The 25,884-nt window shown below is 38.4% G+C and overlaps 2 protein-coding genes across 2 annotated transcripts in view; one reads left to right on the top strand and one right to left on the bottom strand.

The window, feature by feature from the left end:
* Window positions 1-16,037, bottom strand: part of ATPsynCF6 (ATP synthase, coupling factor 6) — a 118,192-nt gene extending 102,155 nt beyond the window's left edge. The window contains exon 1 of the mRNA XM_089256109.1: window positions 16,021-16,037. The gene's annotated coding sequence lies outside the window, so the exon portion shown is untranslated. The remainder of the gene's footprint in view (window positions 1-16,020) is intronic.
* qless (decaprenyl diphosphate synthase subunit 1 qless) lies at window positions 120-25,611 on the top strand. The gene is made up of 8 exons (XM_089256101.1): window positions 120-1,237; window positions 15,223-15,375; window positions 16,204-16,343; window positions 16,522-16,663; window positions 17,168-17,257; window positions 23,056-23,187; window positions 23,404-23,598; window positions 24,129-25,611. Exons 1-8 carry the CDS (start codon window positions 1,004-1,006, stop codon window positions 24,348-24,350), a joined length of 1,308 nt encoding a protein of 435 aa, XP_089112227.1. The 5' UTR covers window positions 120-1,003; the 3' UTR covers window positions 24,351-25,611.
* Window positions 25,612-25,884: the final 273 nt, after the last annotated feature.

Raw genomic sequence — 25,884 nt, 5'->3', positions numbered from 1 at the left:
ATCATTATAAATTGTGATAAGCCGTTGTTATTTTAATTTTCATTTAATAACTATTGCACTTGTGGAAACCGATATAATCGATACAATCAGCGTGCACATCAGCTGATTGGCAGTGTAAGGTAAGTTGTCAGCTCTGGTTTTCCTAGTCGGCGGCACGCACAGCTGTTATTTCATTATTACGTCAAAACAAAAAGTGTGTGGTGCCGAAATATATAAATGTGTTAAATGAAAAGCGAGATAAACATTTAAAAGAAAGCTTAAAGGAAAGCTGTATGAAAAGCTTTTAAGGTAGCAGGGTACACGTGAAAACATGATGTTGATGGTCGCGCAACAGGCGTCTTGACAGACATTGGGCGCAGGAAACTGAACTGCAGACAATCGTCCAAGGTTGAATACAGTGCATCCCAAACTGCTTGATAGACATGCAGTTTTCATCTGCCGCCGAATCTTAAATCCCCACCAACGTCAAGTTCAAAATCACTGCGCTCGGGCGTTCTCTTCGGCTGACACTCGTATTTCAACACACGAGCACAGAAACTCACCACGCTCAAAGCGACGACCGCGCGCAGGCGTAGTAAGCTACGTGCGCAGACAGCGGTAAAACGCGGAACACTTCGCTGAAGCTGCTGCAGTTGGACGCAAGCAACGCGCTTTGTCCGTCTCCTCAACAATCTCGTCCCGTCGAAGTTCGCCAATCCGCGTGTGTGCATGTCTGTCACCATATCTCTGCATCCATCTGAGTAACTGTAGCCGTAGCCGTAGCTGTAGCTGTGTTGTCTTTTAGCGGTTCGAAACCCATGCCTAGAATAATGCTGTTCAAAGTTTGACAACAATTTTGTTCACGTTTCATCAAGTTTTGCAGTTTTGCAGTGCAATCGCAACAGTAAGGGCTTAAGTTCACGCTTAACGCTAGGCATTTGTTTTCAGCCGACAAATAGAAAACCCAAATCAACCGAAATCAAAATCAAAACAAACCAAAACAAAATAAAACGATATAAACAAAATGGCCTGCTTAAGTACTTCCGGTCGCGTCGCGTGCGGTTCGCGTAGCCACAAGCTGATCTGTCGCCTATTCCTGAACCACAGCCCGCACAGTCGGCAGAGCAGCAGCCAGCTGCTGACGGGCGACACCACGGCAGGACACCCAAGGGAATACAGAGCAACGCCCAATCAGCAGCTGGCTCGCAGCTTTCATGGATTATCTCTCGGCATTAACCAGGATTACCTCAGTCTGCTGGTGAGTAGAAAAAGTGGCGGCAATGACATCAGCTGCAACACCCAGTGGCCTCACACTCGTTGGCCCCCAACCCGTTTAGCGGGCATTTAACAAAAGTGCATTGCGCATGCGCGCAGAGTGTTTACCGCTAATGCGGCTGCGTGACTTCGGATTTTTTCTTTCTTTCTCTTTCATTTTTTCGCTTTTCATTTCGCTGCTGCGAAGCCAAAGCCAAAGCCAAAGCCAAAAGAAAATGAAAGTGAAATTGTTGCTTGGCAGTGGCTCTGGCTCTGGCTCTGTCTGTGGCTTGCTTTTTGGCCATTGCTTTTGTGCAGGCAGCGTGAAGAAGCAGAAAGCAAAAGGCCGTCGACAACAGTTGCCAGACATTGAAGTTGTTTCTGCTGCTGCTGTGCATGCAGCGCAGCAATGAGCGCTGCTGCCTGTGCCTCTGCCACTGCCGCTGCCGCTGCCGCCGCCTGCGTCTCTGTTCCGAAGCCTCTTTTGCTGATTTTGTTTGGCGGAAGCCTTCGTGCTCATTTATTTATTGTGTTTATGTTGCACTTTTTTTGGTCTTGTTATTTTTATTTGCAAGTTGAAATATTTTTTCATTTTTATATTTACACACACACATACATACGTATATACTTATTTTTTTCCTATAATATTTTCTAATGCTGTCATTCGTTTCATGCCTTTATCTTTTCTCTTTTCTTCTCATTTCGCTGAAAACAGAAATTGTTGTTATGCAACTTCTTTTGCTTTCATATATGCACATACATATATGTATATTTATTTATTATTGTTTATCGCTACAAAAGTTTAACAGCTGTTTGTGAAGTCTAAGCACGGCACAGTGGCTCTGAAACCTCAAAGCACCAGCCCATGTCAAACTGTGCAAGCAACAAGGGCTCGTTCTGTGGCATTGTTTTCACATTTTTTTAAAGACCCTGATGTCTTTGTAGCTTTTTAGATTCAAATAGGTTTGTTATACTCGCAAAAAAAATCAATAAAATCATTGGAAAATTCAGTATAAAAAGAAATCAGACACCTTGTCGTATACTTGATATTTCTGTTTCCATTCTTTATTGAGCGCGTTGCCTTGGATATGCGCGGGCTTAAAACATTTTAACACTGCACAATTAGTGCATAATTGATGCTATTTTCAGTTTATTGTTTTATGGCACGCAATTTTCGCTCGCCTGCGTATGGCCCTGGATGAGAACTTGAGGTTTGGCTTAATGGCTTAATGCCAGTGCACTTTTCGCAGTCCACAATCGTCAGTCCAATGCATTTGTGCGGCGCATTGTTAGGGCTATAAAATGCGATGTAAATAGTATGCTTAATACTGTTAACGCCTTTCAAGGTCTTGGCATAAATTAACAATATTTATTTTCGAATCTATGCATGCATATGTGATACAAGTGTGTGTGTGTGTGTATGTGTGTGAATTAAACTGGCCGTGCCCGTGTTTGTGTGTGTTGGGGTCTCTGTGCGCGCAAGTGGTATCAAAGGTAAGAAGGGCAATTGCCCATAAAAATCACATTTCAATTAACTCCTTTGACCCAATGCTCGTTTAACTTGTTAAGTAAAACAGTAATTTATTAAATGACTCTATATAAATTATTAGAAAAGTGAAATAAGCTAAATTAATGCTCAAAACGAACTTTGTATGCAGGCGACGTTGTGGGATTATTTATGCATTTTACTGCTTGAAATTTGGTTAAACCAAATAAAAATTCATTCAACGCCAATTGGTTGTACGCTTAGCACACACTCGCATACCTGAGACAGTGATACGTTCATCTAACTCTATCATAGGTAAACAATAAACAAAACGCAAATAGAAAGCGCACGTCGCAGCAGCAGCGCCGCGGCCCGCAGTGGCAGCGGCAATACTAGCCAAAAAAAATAACAAAAATAAAAAATTAAGAAAAAAAACCGCCAACAATAGTCTTCAATAGCAACAACAGTTATATGCATGTGTATGTATATATGTATATATGTGAAACTCACTTGACTTTCATCTTCATTTCATTTGTTTAGCAGCGACGTCAGCGTCACCGTGAGCGTCGCAGTCGCAGTCGCAGTCGCAGTCGCAGTCGCTACCGCCTCTCATCCAAGTTGGCATTGTTTTTGGCCCAAAATTGTATTGAGAGTCGAATACATGAATATACATATCTGCATGGGCATATACATATACATATGTGTGTACATTCCTATACACATATACATGGTGCAAATAACTGTTCGTCTATGAATGCGCAACACGAAAACTCGAACTAACGGATTGACTTGAATTGGCCTTTATCATGATCGCCTCGTTTGCCCCGATATGTTTTATTTTCGAAATTACACGACTTAACAAATTTCATGAACTCTGCCTCCGCATGTATTCAATTTCGCTTCACTTTCGTTGCGAGCGCGAGAAATTCGCGCGGCGGGTTTAACGACTGCGTGCGAATTTGATAAGCTGTTTGAACTGTTTGATCAGTGTCATGCATGCCCCCAATATTTGCATATTGGCATTTGATGAGCTATAGAGCAAGTCGACAATAATATAATAACAAATGAAATGCATATATGGACGTCGTTAGGGCGAGAGCTTCTTTTGTCGGAATCGTGGTTTCGCAATCGGCATTCGGCGCTCGCTGGACCCAAATCCGAATCTCGATTGCTCGCGAAAGTGAAACCAATTCGACTTGCACGGTCTTGGACCTGTTTTTAATTTTATTTCAGCATTTGTGTTTATGCTATGTAAATTGTTTTGTTGCTCTTGGATTTTATTGTTTTTTTTATGTTATTTGTCTCTGTTTCATTGTCGAATATATGTAAATACATATATGAATGGGGATCAGACCTAGCCCAAAGAATTCTCCGTATAAATGTAAACTTAAGCTTACACCATTTTGTCAACGAAACTAATTAAGTATATTTATAAATTCATATTTATAAATTGTATATTCAGACATTCATGTTTGTAAGAATATATGAATATTAATACAAAAACGTGTTTATTGGATTTTAACAGAATATTAATGAAATTAAACAGATCATTGAGTTTCAATCATTATTATGACTATCATTATCCCATACGTACGGTAGAGATGAGAATTTGCCTAAGAACTCAGACATTTGACTAAATTATATACATTATAAGAAATCCTTTAGCAAGTATCTATGTAGTATAAATCAATATATATTTCAAAATTCTCTTGATGGAGTATACTGCTGTTACTACTACGTAAAGTTACTTTGTCGCATACCTCTCTGATTGGCCTTAAAAAAATAGAATTGAATGTACGAGCATTGGAATAGCGGCTAACGATGATTGCATTATGTCTGAGTTTGTGGCCAAAAATATGTACATTAATTTGCGAGTGAATACAAAAAGTATAAATAGTGAAAGAAAATAATAAATACTCTGGCTAAATGGTAACACCAGCCCCAACAACGACAACGACAACAACAACAACAACAACAACAGGCTGTCATATGTATATGATGTAGCCATATCGTAAATCTTTGTCTTTGTTACCATGTCTTCATTTTTGTTTTTCGCGCTGGACACTTTCACTGGCAACTGGGGATTGCGAGACGAGCTGAGCCGCGCCGAGCGGTTGCCAAAAAGTATTTAAGGAATGCAGCAATTTGTGTGAGAGACGCCGAGCGATGCTGAGCATTCTGCATATTGAATACCATCAAAACTTTGAGAAAAGGGCAACATTAAAATAATAAAAAAAAAAAAACAAAAACAAACTATGTAAATCAAACTGGAAATTGAATGATCATTCAGTCGTAGGGTCTAATTGAACGATTGGCAACGTAACGTAGATCTGATCCCGAGCATGCCTAAGATACAAGCGTAGCCAGCGACGACTTTCATTCACCTCAGCTGCCTCACCTGTACACCTGCTTGTCGTATTTTTTTCTTTGGTATGGGCATGGCTCGGCTGGGTCTGGGCCTGATGGCCGTTTGGTTATTTCGCTTCATTTCTTCGGCTCGTACTTGCTGACCCAATTCCAGAGACGCATGCGTTTCGTGGCTGTAGCTTGTCCTAAACTGGTTTTTGTGGTTGCGGCCCGCTGCCGCATTGATTTGCAGACAAACTGTTAACTGTTAATGATTGCCGTTGCTGTTTCTGTTGCTGCTGTTGTTGTTGTTAACATTTTCGGGTTTCGATTTGAAAGCCAAAGAAGCGCCACCGCTACAGCGTGAAACAGTTAAAGTTAAAATCAAGTTTGCACCAGCAGCACCAGCCTCAGCAGCCTAAGCAGCCTCAGCAGCGATTGCATAACTGCCCCCAACCCAGCCCAGCAGCCTCTCAGTTGGGGAGGCCGATCCCAGCTGTCGCCCCACATTCCATCAGTGCATTGTCGGTCAACCAAAGACGCGAGCCTAACTATGCATCACCTGCACCATAAACATAACATGCAAATGCACCTGACGACATCAGCATACTGTTAAGCTGTACATTCCTTTTTCTCTACACCATCCTGGAGCAGAGGTTTTGCTTCTATTTTATTCATACCCTGAACCCTTTGAAAATGAGAAATCAGAGTATGATGGTTTTGTTGAAATGTATGTAGCAGGCAGGAGGAGGCGTGGTAGACCACATATATTCTGGATCAAAGCGACGGGCTGAGTCAGTTTAGTCCTGTTCGTCTGTCTGTACGTATGAACGCGTTGATCTCAGAACCTATAAGAGTTAGAGGATTGATATTTTTGGTCGTTCCTTCCTGGCTCTGATCTATTTCGCCTCAAAAATCCGAAAACTATATTAGTGTAAAGGTTTTCAATTAAAAATCTAATAGCATTTCGGCTTTAAGATTATCTCAACCATTATAAGAGCTGGAACAAATCTTTTTTTAGATTCATGTATATATTTTCAATAACGGTCATACATCTAACCTTTCCGTATAATTAAAAAAAAAATATATATATATATTCAATTTTAGAAATATACAGATGTGAATCCTTTTCACATTTTAAATGTTTGATGGAAAAAAAGTTACTTATTTTTGTAGAACATGAGTTATTTAAAGGGCTTAGGGAATCTCGTAGTCGTGCAGTCTCGAATACTTCTTTTTTTATTATTATTAAGTTTTTCAATAGTTTTTGTCGCTTAGACCTGGCGCAATTTAGGCAAAAGATTTCACTTAATTTACATCCATAGTTGGTTAATTGTTTTGTTTGCCATGAACCGATCAACGGCATTTCAACATTATCCATTGACTTCCTGCTCAGACAACAACAACAGCAATACCAACAACAACAACAACAACAACAACAACAACAGCAACAGTAATAAATATGAAATTATGCAGCAAGTAAACAAAGTTTGCATTAATTTGTGGCACGCGCAGCGATTGCAATTGCTGGTTTATCAATTTCGAATTCGGAAACCCAAATTCCAAATTCCGAGCGCCGAATTTGAAACTTGGCGTTTGGTTTTGCTCTCTCGATTTTATATAATTTTCGCTGGCCACAGGATAAACTTGAATTTTAACTGGTTTTCCGAATGCTCGCAAATGCGATTCGGTAACGACTTTAAACGGCTTCTCGGCTTTTAATGCATGTTTGTGGCTTACTTTGCTTTTGGTAAACTATAAATCATATGCACTCCACTGCTAAATGTCCATAAATCACAATTCTTGAGGCATACATGTTTTTGGCCATTTTTAGGCGTTCGGAAGTGATCTTACTTTTTTTTTTTAGGAAACCTAGATTTTTGCTATAAATAAATGATATACATATATGCAACTAGTACGCAGTCGCCTTGTTTTGCTAGAAGACTAGTTGCGCTCTAGCTTTTTAAATGCAAATGATTCGATAATGGATCAAATATAAAGCTAGTTATGCACACTGCATAATAATATATTTGTTATTTCAAATTTCGAATGGAACCCCCATGAATTCGCCTATTCTATATTTATTTTCAGTTGTCATAAAATAGAAGGGGGCTTTTTTTGTCTAGTTTGGAAATACCCATGTTTATTTGAGAGATTTAGGATTTGGAAATATGTTTTTATGCGGCCATAATGAAAGGTAGTATTTTTTCGCTCTAGTAGTAAAATATTTCATTAGAGCCAATACATAACTTTAGTATTTACTTTTACTGCATTGTCAACTACGATCCATGGCTTGGATTGACTTTTACAAGTTTGTAACTTTATAAAATATAAATGTATACATAAATAAATTTCTTTATCGTAATTATAATTGATGTACAAATTTCTAGACTTTGTGTGGCAGTTAGTAATTTAAATTGACATTATTTTACGTATATGTATAACAATATTGCTTATTATTCTTATGAAATACACTGTCAAACACACCCTCAACTCAAATATGCAAATATGTAAACTTGTGTGGAAACTATAGTTTATGTCTAGTCTTACTGGGCATTGGCAATCTTGCTGCAGAGTGCATCCACAAATATACAGAAATATCTGAGAAATATGGCCTTATTCACTCTCTGCCTTTAGCTTTGGCCGTGCACAGCTGCACATTGACTTGGATGAAATTGCGCTTATTACCTAAGTAGGAGTACTTAGCTTGTGATTAGCTTATTTGTGCCGTCAAAGTACCATGAAGCATGTCAATTTCAAAATCTTCTGGCGCCCGTTGGTCGTCATTGGGCTTCAATTTGTTTGTTATAACTGCATTCAGAAGTATTCTCAATTGCTCAACTGCTCGTCTGCTCGACTGCCACACGCAATTTGCCTAGTTACGTGCTCTTAAGACCAAGCCCCAAGCCCTCGCCCCAGCCCCAGCCCCAGCCCCAGCCCACTTGGCATTCATACTCACTCGATTATAGCTGTTTGCTGGCTGCTTGGCTATTTGGCTGTTATGTTAACACGCATGTTAACGAGTTCCCTATAGAAGATGATGAAGACAACATTAGGGCAACAGCTGCTACGCCGCTGCTGGCTGTTGGCTGTCGTCAACGACAATCGAATAAAGGGAGAGGAAAGCAAAGAGAGTGAGTGAGAGAAAATATCACTAAGCGAGCATTGAGCGTGATTTATGCAGCCAATTGCCACCCCGCCCTCACCTCGTCCACTCCTTCACTCCTAAACAACTCACTCGGCCTTTTGATTATGTCAGCAACGTCCACAGCGACGACGACGACGACGACGGCGACGACGCCAGAGCTGACGATGACGACAAAAAGGGAAAGTCCAAAGTGTCGCTTGGACTCTTGGCTTCGGCTTCGGCTTCGGCTTTGGCTTCGACCACTTCTTGTTGGCCATGTTTAGCGCTGGCCCTCAACCAAAATGCTGCTTCACTTTCTTGGCTGCTTTTAGCCAATACTTTGCAGTGGTATCAATGCGATGAGTTGTGTTTATTGCTGAGAGCTTCCGCTTCTGCTTCCCGTTGGCTACTCACCGTTATACCTGATCAGCTGTGCAGCAAATTATGTATACAAAGGTTTCATTAGGCCGAAACCATTCGATTTAAGAGAGTAAAAATTGTATCTATGGCGAAGAAGAAGAAGAGCTTAAAAGCAATAAACATCATCAATAAATATTTAGTTCTCATAATGGATGTAGTTTTATCAGACTTTAAGTAGATGGTAATTGCATATATAAATCCATATATATTTATGTTCCAATCAATAGAGCGGGTAACCGAATCCACTTGACGGCTTCAATCAGCAACACTATTAATCTTATCGCTCAGCCAAGCACAGTTAATAATCGTAAGAGGGTTATACTTAGTTTTAATTATCAGGAAAGAAACAAAAGTTGGGGTAAAAATAAATAAATCTACTTTTAATTAAAACTAACATCCTGAATAAAAAATCTAAATGACTCCATATTTTTAAGCAAATTAAATTTTGGAGGCATCATTTTCTGTCTAAACATTCCTTCCGAATCAATGAAACTCTCTGAGATAGGATTGTAAATATTATAAATATATGGCTATAGACTTTTTGAAAGTGTGTATAGTTGCTCCACCTCCAGTTTAATACGGAAAATTAACATATATAATAATCTATTGCAATGTATATTTCGAGTTTTTGAACTGTAATCAGTATATCTGTTAAAAACCTCCTAAAAATTAACTGTTTATAACTGCCCAATTTATTATATTTATGTTTTCTATAGTCTAGCAACGTTATTTACTCCACAGAGAAAAAAAATAAGCAACTTGTAAAACAACGAATAAGAAATGAATATGAAACATTAAACGTAAAGAAGCAATATGAAATTAGATATGTCGTTATACGCTTCTTTTAATAGAATTTTTATGTTTGACTAATTAATGGCACGCGTGCAATTTGACAATGTGTGAACATAATTTTAGATGGCTTTAAAGTCGCATCTTGGCAGTTTCAGCACTTCAGCTCTTTGATTAATGTGCACTTAAGGCTGAAGGACAGCGAAACATTAATTATAAGCACCGAGTCCCTAATTGCCAAAGGAGCAATGCCTCCGCACAGACTCTGAACAGCCTCAAACAATTAACACTTAACTCTTGGCTCAAAAGGTAGTCGAATAGACCAGATGTAGATGAGGCGGAGCTGGACTGGGAATAGAGCAATCAATAACTAATCATAAGCAAAATGTTGCAATCGCCTGTCAGGCTGTCAGTCAAACGTGTGCCCAATCAAAACCACATCAATCAGCGCATTTGTGAGCGACTCTTGTCAGCTACTTGAAATGCGCTGAAAAGTCTCTTTGTTTCTCCGTTTTTCCACTCTTTATTAATTTCTTTGAACGTCTCTTGTAGCTTTGCACATTTCAATTGCGGCGATTCGAGTCGGTTTCATCGTCATCTTCATCTGCTATCGAGCGTAGTCCGCTCCAAAATCGGCTGGATTATGTCGTGGGAGCGCCCCGAGGCCCCAGAGTCATAGCTTCAACTACGTCCACTTATGCACACTTTGTGTCGTTTGTTTTGTTGCCCCGGCCGAGCCCCTCCGTGGCGTGCGGCTGCCTCTCGATTTGCGTTTCACGCATCGCTTTTTAAGTGCTGCAAATGTTTCCAAACATTGCGCATATTTCGCATATATTTGATTTTCGCAACAATTAAAGAAATTGCTTGAATCTTACGCGTCTGTGTGAAGACTTTAAATTGAAAATAGCGAAAAAAAAAATTCATTTTGTAAAGTGATTTAAGCTGAAGCTGACTCATCGTTAATGGCACTGACAATAATTATTGCCCGAAAAGTGTTGCCATTGATAGATCTATTTCAGTTGGCATTGCCTCTGAGCAGCTCATCCATACCTTACCGTTTCTATAAATATTTTATTCTTTTATTCACTTTCTTTCTTAAAATGGGTAACTATGCATAGTTATACTAAAATTATTTATGGACTCACACTTCTTTAACTGTTTGCAAAAAAAAAACTTTTGACTTGATTAGCCTTTTGTGTTTATACTAGAGCGGCAAACCCATCAATAGACGCTTACTCCTAACAATCATTTCATTCTATAGATTTAATATTTCTAATACCTTTAAAAGAAAACGTATTTTTAGCTGTTCATATATGGTTTCCCATTTATTCGTAGCCAGATCGAAGTAAGATGTCCGAGCAGTTTCCAAAGTCTCTAGGAGCTCACATCAAACGTTTAGTGTGCAAACGATTGTGTTGTAGATGTCAAGTCTATGTGTTATATAGTCAGTGATATTAATATGTCATGAGAACGATTTGTAATATTACCTCCAGTACGCTTCCTTTTCTAATTTACTTACATCAACTGTTTCACGCTATGCCGACGACATGGCTCGATATATCTTAATGTCCATTGATTTTACTGATGTTCGTAAGAAATCTACTACTCTTAACATGATCAACTCCTAATTGTAAGAAATATGTATTGTATATAGATATCGAATGGTCTAGCAGCCAGTGCCTTAGTTATCCCAAACTATTATCAATCAATAAATTAATTAATATATTTAAGATAAATAAGGTATATAACGCAATTATTATACTTGCAATACGGAAATTAAATATACTTGAATATTAAGTACATTTCACTCCTTTCTTTAATAAAATACTTCCTGCTTCCTATAGTAGTTTTTGATTAAGGCTTGCAGCTGTATTTCTATCTAAATTTTCCATGCCCTAAATCTCTGATTTCTGGAACCCTTTTCTAGATTTGTAAGTGGTATATATTTATTTCACTATAATTTGCTTTCCATATTAGCTTCAAATGAAATATATAAATTAAATTTATATTTATATATATTTTGTATTTTACTTACCTATTTAATCTTAGATATTCAATTTGAAAGATAGCTATATACGCTTATCCATATCTGTGTTTATATAGAATACAATCTTCTGAGCAACCAGTTGTTAGACCATTTTCTCATTATTGTACCAATAATATTTGTTGTTATACTGTTATTACTTCTTATTATTTTAATGTTTTTATTATTAGACCATCATACCATTTATTTTTCTCTCCGATTATGTAAACAACGCATCAGCCAAAGTCAGTCAAAGTCCTCTGCTTGCCGTTGCCAGCCAAGTGCAACGGTAATTGTGTTTCCTACAACTGTTGCAGTGGTTGTTGTTGCTGTTGTTGCTGTCGTTGTCTGCAACACGCAATGCCAAAAACCAGTTGCAGTTGTAAACTCGGCGATCTGAGTCGTTAACCGTTGAGGCTGACAAATAATTATGTTATTGGCAGTGTCAAGAATTCTGGGGAAATTCCCAACGCGGACTTGGAGACGTCTGTGACAAGCTCATTACCGAATACCCGAGGCACGCATAACCATATGATATCCGCAAATATTTTGGACACCTATTTACTTATTCATTTTCTTGGCGGTCTGCTTGGCTGGTTGGCTGCCTGGCTGCCTGGCTAGCTGGCTAGCTGGAAGGCGAGCTGGCCGTTTGGTCATTGGCCAGTGACCATAAAAACCATTTAAAAATTTATAAATCATTCAACGTAGTTTGCGAACGCAAAAGTGGCCGCAATTAAATGCATTTTTGCACGTTTGTTAACCTGAAAGCCAAACAAAAATTGAAGAAATGAAGAGAAAAAGAAAAGAAATGATTGTTTTTTTTTTTGTTGATTTGATTTGTTTACGTGTGTATGCGCGTGTGTGTGTGCTTGCATTGAAGTAGCTAGCTTTGTACTAATTTTAATTTAACGCACATATTGAAAATGAAACTTTTCACGAGCTGAATTTAATTGGCTTTTTAAATTTGATGCGTCGATGTTGTAACAGTCGAGTCAAGTTTGGATCGCTTTCTACTCCAAAGCCGCTAAACTTCGAAAATATTTATGACACATGCGCAGCTATCTGCGTGAGTGTGTATGTGTGAGTGTGTGTTTGGGTCTGCGGACTCTTACTTAATATGAAACTGGGTCATTACAGGCCCAATGCGAGCGAGATCTTTTGAATGAACGAACACAAAGCCAAGTGATGATCAATATTTATTTATGCACCACACACACACACACACACACGTATACGAAAAAACAATATACATATATTTAGTGTTTTGCTTTGTATTTTACAACGCCAATGATGATGGCTTCTCATCATCGCCGATCGAACCAGTTGATTCGCCGTGCTGGTCCACACGTGCACCAAAGACCGTCAATTATGATAATGTTTATGGTGCTCTCCAGATAGGTGCTGCCAAGGGCGATAAACTTTATGGCCAGTGCTGATGGCCTTTGGGTTGTAAGTTGTTAGCTGTTAGGTGTTTGCTGTCTGGCTGCTGGCTGCTGTCCGATGGCAGGATCGGATCTGCATGCAACTGGGTCAGCGTGCGTAACAGCCACGCCCAGCACCAGCCAAAGCACATCAAATCGCATAACCCAACGCAAATATTTGCTGCTCAATTGGCTCTGCCTGCAGTAAAACTTGCCTCCGTTCATCAGCAGCAGCAGCAGCAGCAGCAGAAGCAGAAGCAACGAAGCAACTTTGCGCGCTTTGTTGACAGCTGGAAACATAAAATTTACATGTTATCGTGTTTACATGCGCACCGCTTTTATTGACAGACTGAACGTCTGACTGGCAAATACAAGAAGCAAACACACACACACACACACACACACACACACACTGTCATAGACGAGTGATGTACATACAAATGGGACTGTTGCATAATCCCATTCCAAAGGAAGCAAAGCTCATGATCAATAAGAGAAGTAATGCTCTCATAATATGAAGAAATATAGTGTAATATTTGTGTATAATATTATCATATGGATATCTATTACATTTTAGTCAACTCATCAGATAATATAATCTATATTAATGCAAGTGATTTTGAATTCAATGCAAAATATTACAAGATTCGAGAGGAAGATGTCCTGAGTCAGTTACATAATTCTTTATTAACTTAGATATAGCTCAGACAGCGATCTCCTATAATCTGCCAAGAATTTAATATCTGTGTAAAATAAATGTGATATGAGATATGTGGTTCCGAAATAAACATAATTGAAGAGATCTCTGTATGTATATAATCGTATAAGAATTAAACCTCAGCTTATAACAAATAATGATGCAGATCTTTCATAATAGGCAGAACATGTTTACACATTGAATCTATACTTATAACATTAATCACAATTCAGACTGTAGGAGTATACAAGTATCTCAATAAGAGGCAGCTCTTGTTGCTTACGATTGTAAATCTTATAAGAATTAGAATGTTAAGCAAATATTTTAGGGTCTGTAATTCTCAGAAGATTCCAAGTATGCTTTGTTTGTAACTATGAGCTATTGCACAACAGAGAATAGACATATCTACACAAATACTGATTATGCATGTACATACTTAATGATATCTCAGCAGCTCTCGATCGAGGAAGGACGGCTAATCTAAAATGAACTCAAATCAATATGGGCAAAGAATATAAAATAGAAATAGATAGCAAAATAATTTTTTTTTTTTTTTTTTTTTTTTACACTATCAGGCACCTATAGTATGATATAAGACTTCTTTTCTTTGTATATTATTCTTGCTCTCTAAACTAGATAAGGAAAAATTTCAATTGGATATTTGTATTTCGATTTCCGAGAAAAAATGCAAGCTTTCGGTACTGTGAAAGAGCTGGAACTGATGTTCTGTAACAAGGGCTATGTTACGTTACGTAAACAATGTACGCTTCCTTCTTTTGTATTTATTCTCATAAACAAACAGACGGAGAAGCAGGTCTATACCGACTCGATCATTCATCCTTATCATGAATACCTCAACGAGGTCATGTCTTCTCAAGCTTGTTAAATACTTTAAATACTCGTATCGTCCATGGCTTCAATGACAATGTGTATCGTGTGAAGGCATTTTGTTTTCTCTTCTTCCTCAAACAGGTCTACACCGACTCGGTTATTCATCCTTATCAAATAACGAGGTCATCCACGCCTTCTCATGCTTGGTAAATACGATTAACAGAATCAATATGAACTCGCATTGTCAGTCTCAGAGTAGGCACACTGTGCTCATTTTTCTCTTATAATTTCTTAAACATGATCAAGAACTGAACACTTAAGGATTCCTCGATATCTCCTATCTCCTGCGGAAATTCGGCTTTACTTTTTATTTCAACTGATTTGTTTTCATTGAATTTATGGCCCTAATTTGAAGCAGTCGACAAGGTTAGAGTTCGAGAGCCGTACTGGGAGTGTGGGTGTTAAATAATAAAAATGTAATTTGTTGGCGATTTGATGGTGCAATTTTCCAGTTATTAAACTTGAAGCTGTCGTCTATTTGAAGTGTCAGAAAAAAACAAAAAGTAGCTCGTGCTGCCGCCACTCGCTTTGGGGCAGCAACAAAAACTCGTTAGAGCTACTCGCTACCGTCAGCAATTGAAAGTTGTTAAGTGACTCAAACAATTTTTTACTATTTGTATTCGTGTGCAGCGAGTTTTCTTGCCGCAGGCTGCGAGAGTTATGGCCGTTTACCCCAGCGCTTGTTTACTCCTGTAATTTTCACACTTTATTAATAATTGTTGCCATTATGGAGAATTCTCTAGCGCATTCTAATGTCTGTTCTTTTCTGTGTCTCTTTTGAACTAACAGCAAACCTCACACAGCTGCAGCCAGCCGCCAAATCTTCGCTCACACAGCTCCGTGCACACACAACAGCCGGCTGGACCCGTGAGAGAAATACAAATCGATCCATATATAATACTCGATGATGAGCTCAAGTATTTCTACGATGATGTACGAGATGTAAGTAGAGTTTTTACTTGTTCCACAAATGTAATGGCATGGGTATTTCCTTCATATAATTCACTAAAATACCTTTAGCAAATTTTTAATTTATTTTTAAGTAAATATTTTTCTGTCTGCTAAGCCTACATACATATATATGTAGAAACAAATTAGTAGTATCTTAAAATACATTAGGTGAGATACTCCGAAATTCACCTCGTTTGTTATTTGTTTAGAATTAGAGCCCAGAAAATACGTCATATTGTCAAGTCAGGGTATTTTCCATATTTCAGGAATTTTTCTATACCCTATAGCTGTTGACACTTAAGTGTAAATAATTTTGATTCGACAAGGTGATATAACAAACATGTTATTTTGATAATGGAGAATGAGTTTTTTACTACGTTAACCGTAATCCCTGTGCTAAGAATTAACAAAACAATGCATTAATTTGATATTATTAGTTCGTTTCATTTTACGGTCTATAACCTTAAACTGAATTGTTAATATTTCCTCTTGAAAAATTTATAAAACTAATTGATACAAAAAATGGTTAGTCTATTTCAATAAAATATTTCGGATATATATGAAAAATAAAAAAATAAACTCATAAAAGGAACTCTAGATTATATCAAAGATTTCATAAATACCAATGCTATAAACAACAATTTATTTTCAATCTATATAAATTAGTCTACTTAGAAGTGCAGGGTATACGAAACCTCAGCACACAAAGAATATATTTTCGTAAGGCCTGCTAGACTCTATCGAGTTTTTGCTAATTATTGTCGCGACTAAAAATAGTTTCCTAACTCAACTTGTCTATCGGTCTATGGATGTTTGCAGTTACTGCAGTCGGGCACGTCACAGCCGGAGCTGGATACCATCGCATGCTACTATTTCGACGGGCAGGGGAAGGCGCTGCGTCCCATGGTGACCATGTTGATGGCCAAGGCACTGAATTATCATCTGAACAACGAGTCACAGTAAGTTGGTTGTGGTTGTGGCTGTGGCACACTTTTGTTGCGCAGTGTAATGATTAGCGGGCCTTTGCGAAATGTGCGCGTTCTCCGCTGTCGTCTATGAACAACAATTAAAGCCAAATTATAACAACCTACATACTTATTAAGCATTCATATTTACCCATTGACGTACCCTTGACAGCCAATTAGTACACAAGCAACGACAGATAGCCCTCTTCTCCGAGATGGTGCACTCGGCCAGCTTAGTCCATGACGATGTCATCGATCAGTCGGACTTTCGGCGCGGCAAGCCTAGCGTCAATGCTCTGTGGAATCACAAAAAGGTAAGCAATCAGTTTAAATATAAATTGTTGTTGTTGTTGTTGTTGTTGCTGCTGCTGCTGCTGGCCAAATGTTGTTGGCCAAATGCCAAGCGCGAAATACCAAACACCAAACGCCAACCAGCTGACATGAATTGCTTTACCAACTGATTTCACGCCTCTGCAACTCTGTCAATATAGTATAACGAATTAACTCGCTTTAGGACTTCGTCAACAGGTTGCATCATTTGAAAAGCCCAACAGCGAAAAACTCTCAATAATGGGCCGCGCTTTTCCGTTATCTCTTCGAGTTTTCAAATTAGCTTTATTCATCTCAAGACCTCAACTCAAAAGCATCAATCCGAATAAATAATTAACATTTTGTGTGTTGATTGAATCGACCGCTTTGTACATGTCATTAACTTGTCCACCGAAGCTGGCGTTTGTCGAAATCGTTAGCTGCACATTTGCCCATATATTGTCTTTATGTATAACGCTCGATTTCCATCTTTGGCATTGTCTTTACAGGTCACAATGGCTGGTGATTACATTTTGTCGATTGCCTCGATCATGATATCGCGCCTGCGCAGCGATGATGTGACGATCGTCTTGAGTCAGGTGAGTTTCACACACGTTCCTTCAGTTCGTCTAGCATTGGACTTAAGAAAAAAAAAACGAATTTGAATTGTATATGAAAAGAAGAAGACGAAAAAAAAAAAAACAATATAAAATTAAAGAAGTTTTATCTATTCATATTGTAATTATATTCAAATATACTTCGGACTGTTGTTTAGTTTATATTTAAAGAAGCCTATATCAAGTTTAAAACAGAGGTATTCAATTATACACGACCGTGTTCATGAATACAATCCAAAATGTGTCATTTAAAACAATTTGATACGCATATTTAGATTTGCATATTTTTAATCTATTTAAAAATTATATTTTAAAGGTTGCGAAGAAAAACTAACTTAGCACTTTATGTATACACATTTTTATTACGCCTTGACTGCTATTTCTCCCAACACAGTTCTGTATTAATTATCGAATATATGGAGGACGAGCCCTAATATATTTAAATGATCTAAAATATTAGCTAACACATATATTATAAATACAAATTGCATAACATGAATAACAGAAGAGATTCAATCAAAGTTGTTCAATCATTTTGTGGTTTATATAAATCTCATTCATAAATTGTTGCTCGTGATGGTTGACTTTCAGCCGTCCTTTTAACGATTTTATTACAAATACATAAATCTTACTACGTCTTTTATTAACTGCAGGTCTATAGCAAATTCGGAATACATTAAGCAGAAGTTTATGGCTTTGCGGATTCCGCTCTCTCTTTCCGCGACCTTGCAAACTAGATTATTGATTTAAAACTATTGTCATATGGGGACGCTTCTGGTTGCTCAACAAGTCTTTATTGTTATAGTTATAGTCAATATAGCTTGAGACTATTAATAGTTCCTGCAAGTATGCTAATCTGCGGTCGAGAGTCCGGTAAAAAAAAGTCCCGAACTCGTAGGGTTAACGAATCGGATTTCACACTCGCTTCAAGCAAACAAATAAAAAAGAGTAAAAGGAAAATGACTAAGAACGCTGCAATCGGTTGTAGCCGACTGCATAGCACTCGTTCCTGATCCAAAAAGAACCCAAGGGGATCATCAGATCAACCTTCAAAATTTAAGAGCTCATTGCGCTCTAAGTGAGCTTTACTAAACACACAAGTCTATATTCACTTTAATTCTTTAGTGCTGCATAACTAGTATACTCTATTCGCTTCACGAGCGAGTATCAAAACTTGCAAAATGTCGGCAGGTAAACAGTTTTAAATTAAGAAAGTTGTTCCCATCGTCCAGCACTTCTTTGTTTCCATGGGCGCAAACCTGTTCAGCTTACGGCCACAAATCACAGGGACTGTTCAGTTTTACTTCCTGTAACCCTGGAATGGTTTGAAGGGCACCCAATCGCGAGTTCATCGCTGCCTTCACTTTTTTTTCACAATTTACATTCATATTCACGCTCCACACAGACAAGCCTTATCGGATATCTGGTTGTTGTATATAGGAATTGAGTCGCCTCATCGATCCCAGTAATTGCCAAGCTCCAAGCTCAATCACTTCTCAAACACAAATCACTCTCGCATCGTGATTTCTATGAACTTCAAATTAGTCAGCTGACAATTTCACTTTCAGACGTGAGAGTGAAATTGGAGCTGGCCTTAGTGTGCCACCTCGGTAAAATGAATCGTCTCTTATACAATCGAGCGGCGAGCTAATAGCCAAAGTAAACAAAAGACCGTGCTCAGCTTGGCCTCAAATATTCCGTCATCATTCACACCATATACCCTGCACATTTAGAATCAAGTTAAATGGAACTTGTATATCTGCTGTGTTTGTTATCAGTAAGAAGTTCGTTGAGTGCAATGGATTTCACATTTCTGTTGCGAATTTCTGACTCTAACAATTCGGGGTCTTAAGATGATATCGCCTTTCGTGTGTCACGGGTATTTTTTAGTCGAACATATTGCAAAGTTTTTTTTGGGGCGTTTTGCTTTGTGGTCACAATTTTCAAAGATGACGAGATCAAAGGCAGATATATCTGATCTGTTGGCAACAAGGGAGCGGCTAGAGATATTTACAAAAAATATCAAATGCCGAAATGTCTACCAAAAGCATGCATAAAAGTATCGTATATTAGCATATTAAGTAGTTATACCTATCGAAGACGTTTCACAATATTAAGCATACGCGGCGTTGGACAAACACAAAAACCAGTTCTTAACTTAGACTTGGACGCATTCAAACGCAGGCCCTGGCTTGATGGGAGATTTTTTAATTACACTCAAGAAAAAACTGAAATGAATGAATGAAAAAGAATCTCCTACCGATTATCATATAATATACATTATTTTACATACTATTGACAGATGGATTGATTAATCTACATGTCAAGAAACGAGAGATTCAAATGGCTTGCTTGTTAGTTACTACTATCAGTTTCTTTACAAATACTGTACTGTATCTGTATCTGTATCTGTGCCTGTATCTGTATCTGTATCTGTATCTGTATCTGCATCTGTATCTGTATATGTATCATTGTATCTGTATCTGTATCTGTATCTGTATCTGTATCTGTATCTGTATCTGTATCTGTATCTGTATCTGTATCTGTATCTGTATCTGTATCTGTATCTGTATCTGTATCTGTATCTGTATCTGTATCTGTATCTGTATCTGTATCTGTATCTGTATCTGTATCTGTATCTGTATCTGTATCTGTATCTGTATCTGTATCTGTATCTGTATCTGTATCTGTATCTGTATCTGTATCTGTATCTGTATCTGTATCTGTATCTGTATCTGTATCTGTATCTGTATCTGTATCTGTATCTGTATCTGTATCTGTATCTGTATCTGTATCTGTATCTGTATCTGTATCTGTATCTGTATCTGTATCTGTATCTGTATCTGTATCTGTATCTGTATCTGTATCTGTATCTGTATCTGTATCTGTATCTGTATCTGTATCTGTATCTGTATCTGTATCTGTATCTGTATCTGTATCTGTATCTGTATCTGTATCTGTATCTGTATCTGTATCTGTATCTGTATCTGTATCTGTATCTGTATCTGTATCTGTATCTGTATCTGTATCTGTATCTGTATCTGTATCTGTATCTGTATCTGTATCTGTATCTGTATCTGTATCTGTATCTGTATCTGTATCTGTATCTGTATCTGTATCTGTATATGTATCTGTGTATCTCTATCTGTATCTGTATCTGTATTTGTGTCTGTATCTGTGTATCTCTATCTGTATGTCTTTCTGTATTTGTTTTTCTGTGTTACTCTTCAACTCTCTATTTGAGGAAGATATCATAATGATATACAAATTCGCCAAACTCTTGTTCAGTCGTTCCCAAGGCTCCTAGACCTGAACAAAGACAAGTATTCTGGCATCGGGCAACTAAAATATTCTGATTCTATTAACCTATCCAATCGTTCTATAACGATATGTATGAATATAAGCCCAATGAGACAGCTGGATTATAATTTGATTTAGTATAGTTCTTCTTATTTGCTTTTCTGTTTTTGTTATTCAGTTGAAGACTTCTTATTTCTCTCAGCAGTATGTTTGGCCTGTTTAGCATTTTCTTTCATCTACGACGACATCATTTTTCGAGTTTTACTTGATATGCTGAACACGCGCCTGAATAATTTCGACGGCTTTAAAGACGCTGACAGCATTATATTATTGGTGGCTGTCCCGCCCGAAATTAGAATTTATTGTTCTTTCTATATAGCGGGTTAAACCTGTCCGTTATTGAAATAGATTCTTTGTGTACTGCTTAGGCATGGCGGCTTCCTCAAAATAATTTTAAAGACTAACACTAAATATGTGTTTGACTAAGCGCAAGTGTGTTTGCCCTGACTGAACATAGTCTGAGGTGCGAAAGTACAGTCCCACATTAGCAAAAACATAAAGCCTGATGCTGCCTCAGTGGCTCAATGGCTGAATGGCTTTACTTAACATATACATACACATGTATGTTATTTCAATTCCTGCCTTGAAATATATAGCAACCTTTTGTACTAGTCTCTAATATACATAGTCTTCGAATTGCATTTTTGCCGCTCTTTCAATAACATTCAAACAACAAAGGCCTGCTCACAATGGCATTTGTGGAAATATGTTTTATTGAAACTGATTTCGAATCAAATCAAATCAAAGTTTTGCACTCATTTTGTGGTTAAATGAAAAATGTTGTCAGCAAATGCTTAAAAGGCTTCGCCTGCAATTTGTTGGTCATTTATTGTTGTTGTTGCTGCTGTTATTGTTGTCGATGGCAATGTTGTTTTTATTAGTTTTTTTTTTTAGCTTTTTTTTAATTTTGTACACACCAGTCGCACTTATTTCGGCCGCATGTGTTAATTAGTTAACATTGAAAGCCAACATGTTGTTTTACTTCTAAGGCAAACTCTAAAGTGAAAAAATCGAACAAAAACGAACGAAAAGTGCGCATAAACCGAAGTCAATTGGCTGGGACTTGGCCAAGCTACAGTGGCCGTATCAGACAGAGCCCGAGCTATGTCTCCGGCTCTCACCTTGGTCTCCTTAACGCACAACAACAACAACAGCAGCAACTACAGCTACAACTACAACTGGCGAATCAGCGCCCACATCGCTATGCAGCTACATACATCTGTCAATGCTATAGATCTGTGTGAAATATGGAATCAGATACAGATACAGATACAGATGCTGATAGAGATAGACGACATTATACTACCGCCCTGGCGCGTGTTTGCCCAATATTTTGACAACTGACTGCGAAATGGCCAAAAGTGAATGAATGAATGAAAATACTTATGTGCGTATCGCAGATGGCAAACAAAATCTCAAAATTAAGCGAAGGGCGCGCCAACATTTCTTGTGCAAATAAAAATGGCAGCTATGCTGCGAGGGTTACCTAATACGAAGTGAACTGCCTAAACTTATCAGATATACCATTGATTCTTGAGACTATTTTTTTTCTTCCATTTGTATCTTACTATCATTATTTTACTTAAGTATGTAGTCCCATAGAAATTTATAATTATGTGGATTATGGCCAAGTGACAATATATTAACTCAGATCTTCAGAATATAACGCCTTTGCTAATAATTAAAAATATATTATATATTTACTTTATATTTAGAGTATACTTTAGATTTAAATAAATTGTACATGTAGTTTCTGAGTATGCTAGCGGAAATAGAAGATAGCAATCTCAGATTGAGAGATATACCTAATTGCTGAAGATTGATTCATAATGTTAGCCTGATATCTAAATAGATGGATGTGCAGTTGACTTCCAAGTATGCTATGGAAATCAGAGAATCTCAGATGCAATCAGATAAAGTTTCTGAAGGACAGCTTATTGCGTAAATTAGGCAGCTAGATAGACAGATGTAACGCCGTGAGCTGCCCTCGCGTGAGCATCTCAATGTTCATTCATTTATTTTTGGCGTGGCAACATCCGTCCTGTTGAGCGACAGCCCAGCCTCTCAATGAGACTGTATTTGCTTAGATCGTTTGCCACATCTGTGTTTGCCCTTTGCATTTGAACAGTAAGCAGCCAGCCATGCGGAAGTTGTCCGCAAATCTCAGTGTACATACGAATCTATGTATGTATGTAAATTGCAAAAAAGCCTCGCTTGGCAAAACTCAGCAAGATTCACAATAATCGTTTTCTATTCATGTGATTCAGAAAACTATTTAGTTTTTATTTCGGTGTTTACCAAGTGAGGCAGAGTGTATTTGCTTAAAGACAATAGAGGCGGATAGGCTCACGTCTCTGCTATATTGAAACTCTCATTGAAACTCTCATTGAACTAAACAATTTACCCCTGATTGATTTCAGATTTTAACCGACTTGGTGCAAGGAGAATTCATGCAGCTGGGCTCGAGGGAAACGGAGAACGAGCGCTTCGCGCACTATCTGACCAAGACATACAGGAAGACCGCATCGCTGATTGCCAATGCGTTGAAGGCGGTGAGTAAGCCCGCCGGCAATCAACATGCAGCTCGAATCGCGATGGCAATTGCATTTCAAATCGCCATTGCATCTGCAGTCGCCGATTTGTCCGAGTGCGTTTGTCATTGTGCCCATTTGGGTGGTCGATGGCTGGAGTTGATTGGCCGGCGGCTGACTTTGAAATATTTGTCTGAATTTGGCTTTAATTTGGGTTTCGATTTTGGCATTTCGCAGACCGCAGTTATCGCCCAGGCCGATGACAATGTTGCGGAGGTGGCATTCCAATACGGACGCAATATCGGGCTGGCCTTCCAGCTGGTGGACGACATGCTGGACTTCGTCTCCTCCACGGAGCAGATGGGCAAGCCGACGGCAGCTGACTTGAAACTGGGCCTGGCCACGGCGCCGGTTCTCTTTGCATGCGAAAAGGTGAGCCGCCGACAGACTTCCTTATTGCTCTGACAACAGCCTGACGACTGCGCAGTATATGATTTGAAGTCATGTGAAAACAACTGCTGTTAATTGGCCAGAACTGTGTTTGCGCAGCGCTGTCTATGTGCATTTCCCACTCGCTCGGCCCGGTGTGCGTCTGATGATATCATGCGGCTAGCTGAGAGTGTCGCATCGCGTGCCGTGAAATGCGTTTGTACGGCGTTTTCGAGTCGGCTTAATATGCGAAGCGTGGTAAACGCGCACGTGCAATGCGTTCAAAGCAGCCGCTAATCAGTGACGATCGCTCGCCAGCCTAGTTGGCCAGTTAAAAAGTAAAAACTAGCCATATCCATGCGTATCATGGGGCCATAGAGACGGGCTAATGCAAATGCGTTTGCATTGGCATGCGAGCCTCAACACTCTGTGCGAGGGTGGCGCTCGGCCGATTACTAAAGCTCTAACAATCAATGACGGGCTATTTCATTTCTAATTTCGAGTTTGGTGTTTCCCATTTGTTTCGCTTTCAGTATCCCGAGCTCAATCCGATGGTGATGCGTCGCTTCAGCGAACCGGGCGATGTGGAGCGGGCCTTCGAGCTGGTTCACAAGTCGCATGGACTCGAGCAGACGCGCTTCCTGGCCAAGAAGCACTGCAACGAAGCGATACGGCTGGCCCAGGAGCTGACGGAGTCGCCCTACCAGAAGGGCCTCCAGGTCGTCGCCGACTTAGTCATCAATCGCATGAAGTAGAGCTCTTCAGACATCTATACAAATTAATATATATATATGTATACATAGTCCTAAGTTAGAAGCAGGCAGCAGCGCATAGTGCTAGATAGGTCAGCAAATGAGAGCGACAACTACACATTTGTAAAAAGAAACTAGAAAATCTACAAAAAGAAAAGAAAAGAAAAGAAAAAGGTAAAACAAACAAAAAAATTTATTATTTAGTTTTTAAGCATTGTTATTGACACTGTAAATAATTGCATCAAATGTACACAGAAGATTGTAACAAATTTACAGACCGACAGCGATTACTATATTACTAACTTTATATATACACATATACACACCCATATGTATATGCACAATTTGAAAAGAGTTTCAACACGCAGAAATGCAAATCTTTTGAATTTTTTATATATATTTGTTAAGCAAAACTCAAGTAACAAAAGGCAAAAAAAAAAAAATTCAAATTGAAATTCGGAATTGCATATTGCGGGAAATTTCAATTCGCGCAATTCTTGTTATTCTGTTGAATTGATGAAAGTTTTGATTAGTCAATGCAGGCAACGATATTTATGAAGAGAGCAGTGCCTAATGATTACCCTTAAATTTATACATATACTTACATATTATTTTGTTGATTTGTTTCGTCGGACATTTCATGCCTAAATGGTTCAATCGGCACCGTAAACCCTTTCAGACAGCACAAACCTTTTGTAATTTATATATACTTTCGATCCCTTATATTTTTTGTACCTTCTTTACTAATTTAGTTCGAGTTGAGCTTTGAACCGTTCGAGCATGAAATGCACAGCATTCTTATATAATCACCCGTAGTTGATAAGGTCAATCAGGAAAATATGAAATACTATTTAAACAATGCTGCCCCAGTCTTAATTTAAACATGTTTTTGTGCCCCACAATGTGAACATCCAGCAACAGAAACAGAAACAGAAACAGAAAGCAATCTTTGTAGAGCTGATTGAGTTGTAATTGTAAATTTATTTTAAGAACTTTTGTAATTTATGAACTAATTTGAGTCCCCGTTTCGGTTTTCGAAGTAGTCTCGTTAAGCCAAAGGCACCTTTACAGCCGTGTTAAGCGAATCCCATTTCACTAGAGATAGCCTCCATTTGCATAGTTGATAAAACAGTTTGGTGCTCGGGTAATTGGTCAGAATAAATGTGCAAATATTGTTGACTATGTTTTGATAATGATTATTAATAATTATACTACGGAATTTGTATATTTCAATAGTTGAATAAATGCAATTTTGTTAAGCAAACGAATCGATAGTCAATCAAAGAATAAATCAAATTAATAAAACAACAACAAACTCCAACAGCGTCTCACTGCTCACAACTGGACTAAGCCAACAGAGAGGGAACTTCATGCACGGGTGTGTCTTGTCATGGGGCAGGAGACGGCGCGTCTCCTGCCAGGGCACACAGCTGTGCTAGGCAAACATCAACAAGTTAGCCCAGGGCTTCTTAATTGGGTTAACGTTAACCATAGAGCGCCGCACGCAACATTGAAGCGCTCCGAATTCCTGGCCAAT

Source organism: Drosophila navojoa, chromosome 2, assembly GCF_054131105.1.
Source record: "Drosophila navojoa isolate 15081-1374.11 chromosome 2, UAZ_NAV_1.0, whole genome shotgun sequence".
In the NCBI taxonomy this organism is placed as follows: domain Eukaryota; kingdom Metazoa; phylum Arthropoda; class Insecta; order Diptera; family Drosophilidae; genus Drosophila; species Drosophila navojoa.
The sequence above is the reverse complement of the archived record's forward strand: the minus strand, read 5'-3'. Positions and strand labels throughout refer to the sequence as shown.

Coding starts and splice junctions, on each gene's coding strand:
- qless (XM_089256101.1), top strand. CDS start 1,004: ATGGCCTGCTTAAGTACTTCCGGTCGCGTCGCGTGCGGTTCGCGTAGC. Junction 1,238..15,222: donor AGGATTACCTCAGTCTGCTG/GTGAGTAGAAAA, acceptor TTGAACTAACAG/CAAACCTCACACAGCTGCAG. Junction 15,376..16,203: donor TCTACGATGATGTACGAGAT/GTAAGTAGAGTT, acceptor GGATGTTTGCAG/TTACTGCAGTCGGGCACGTC.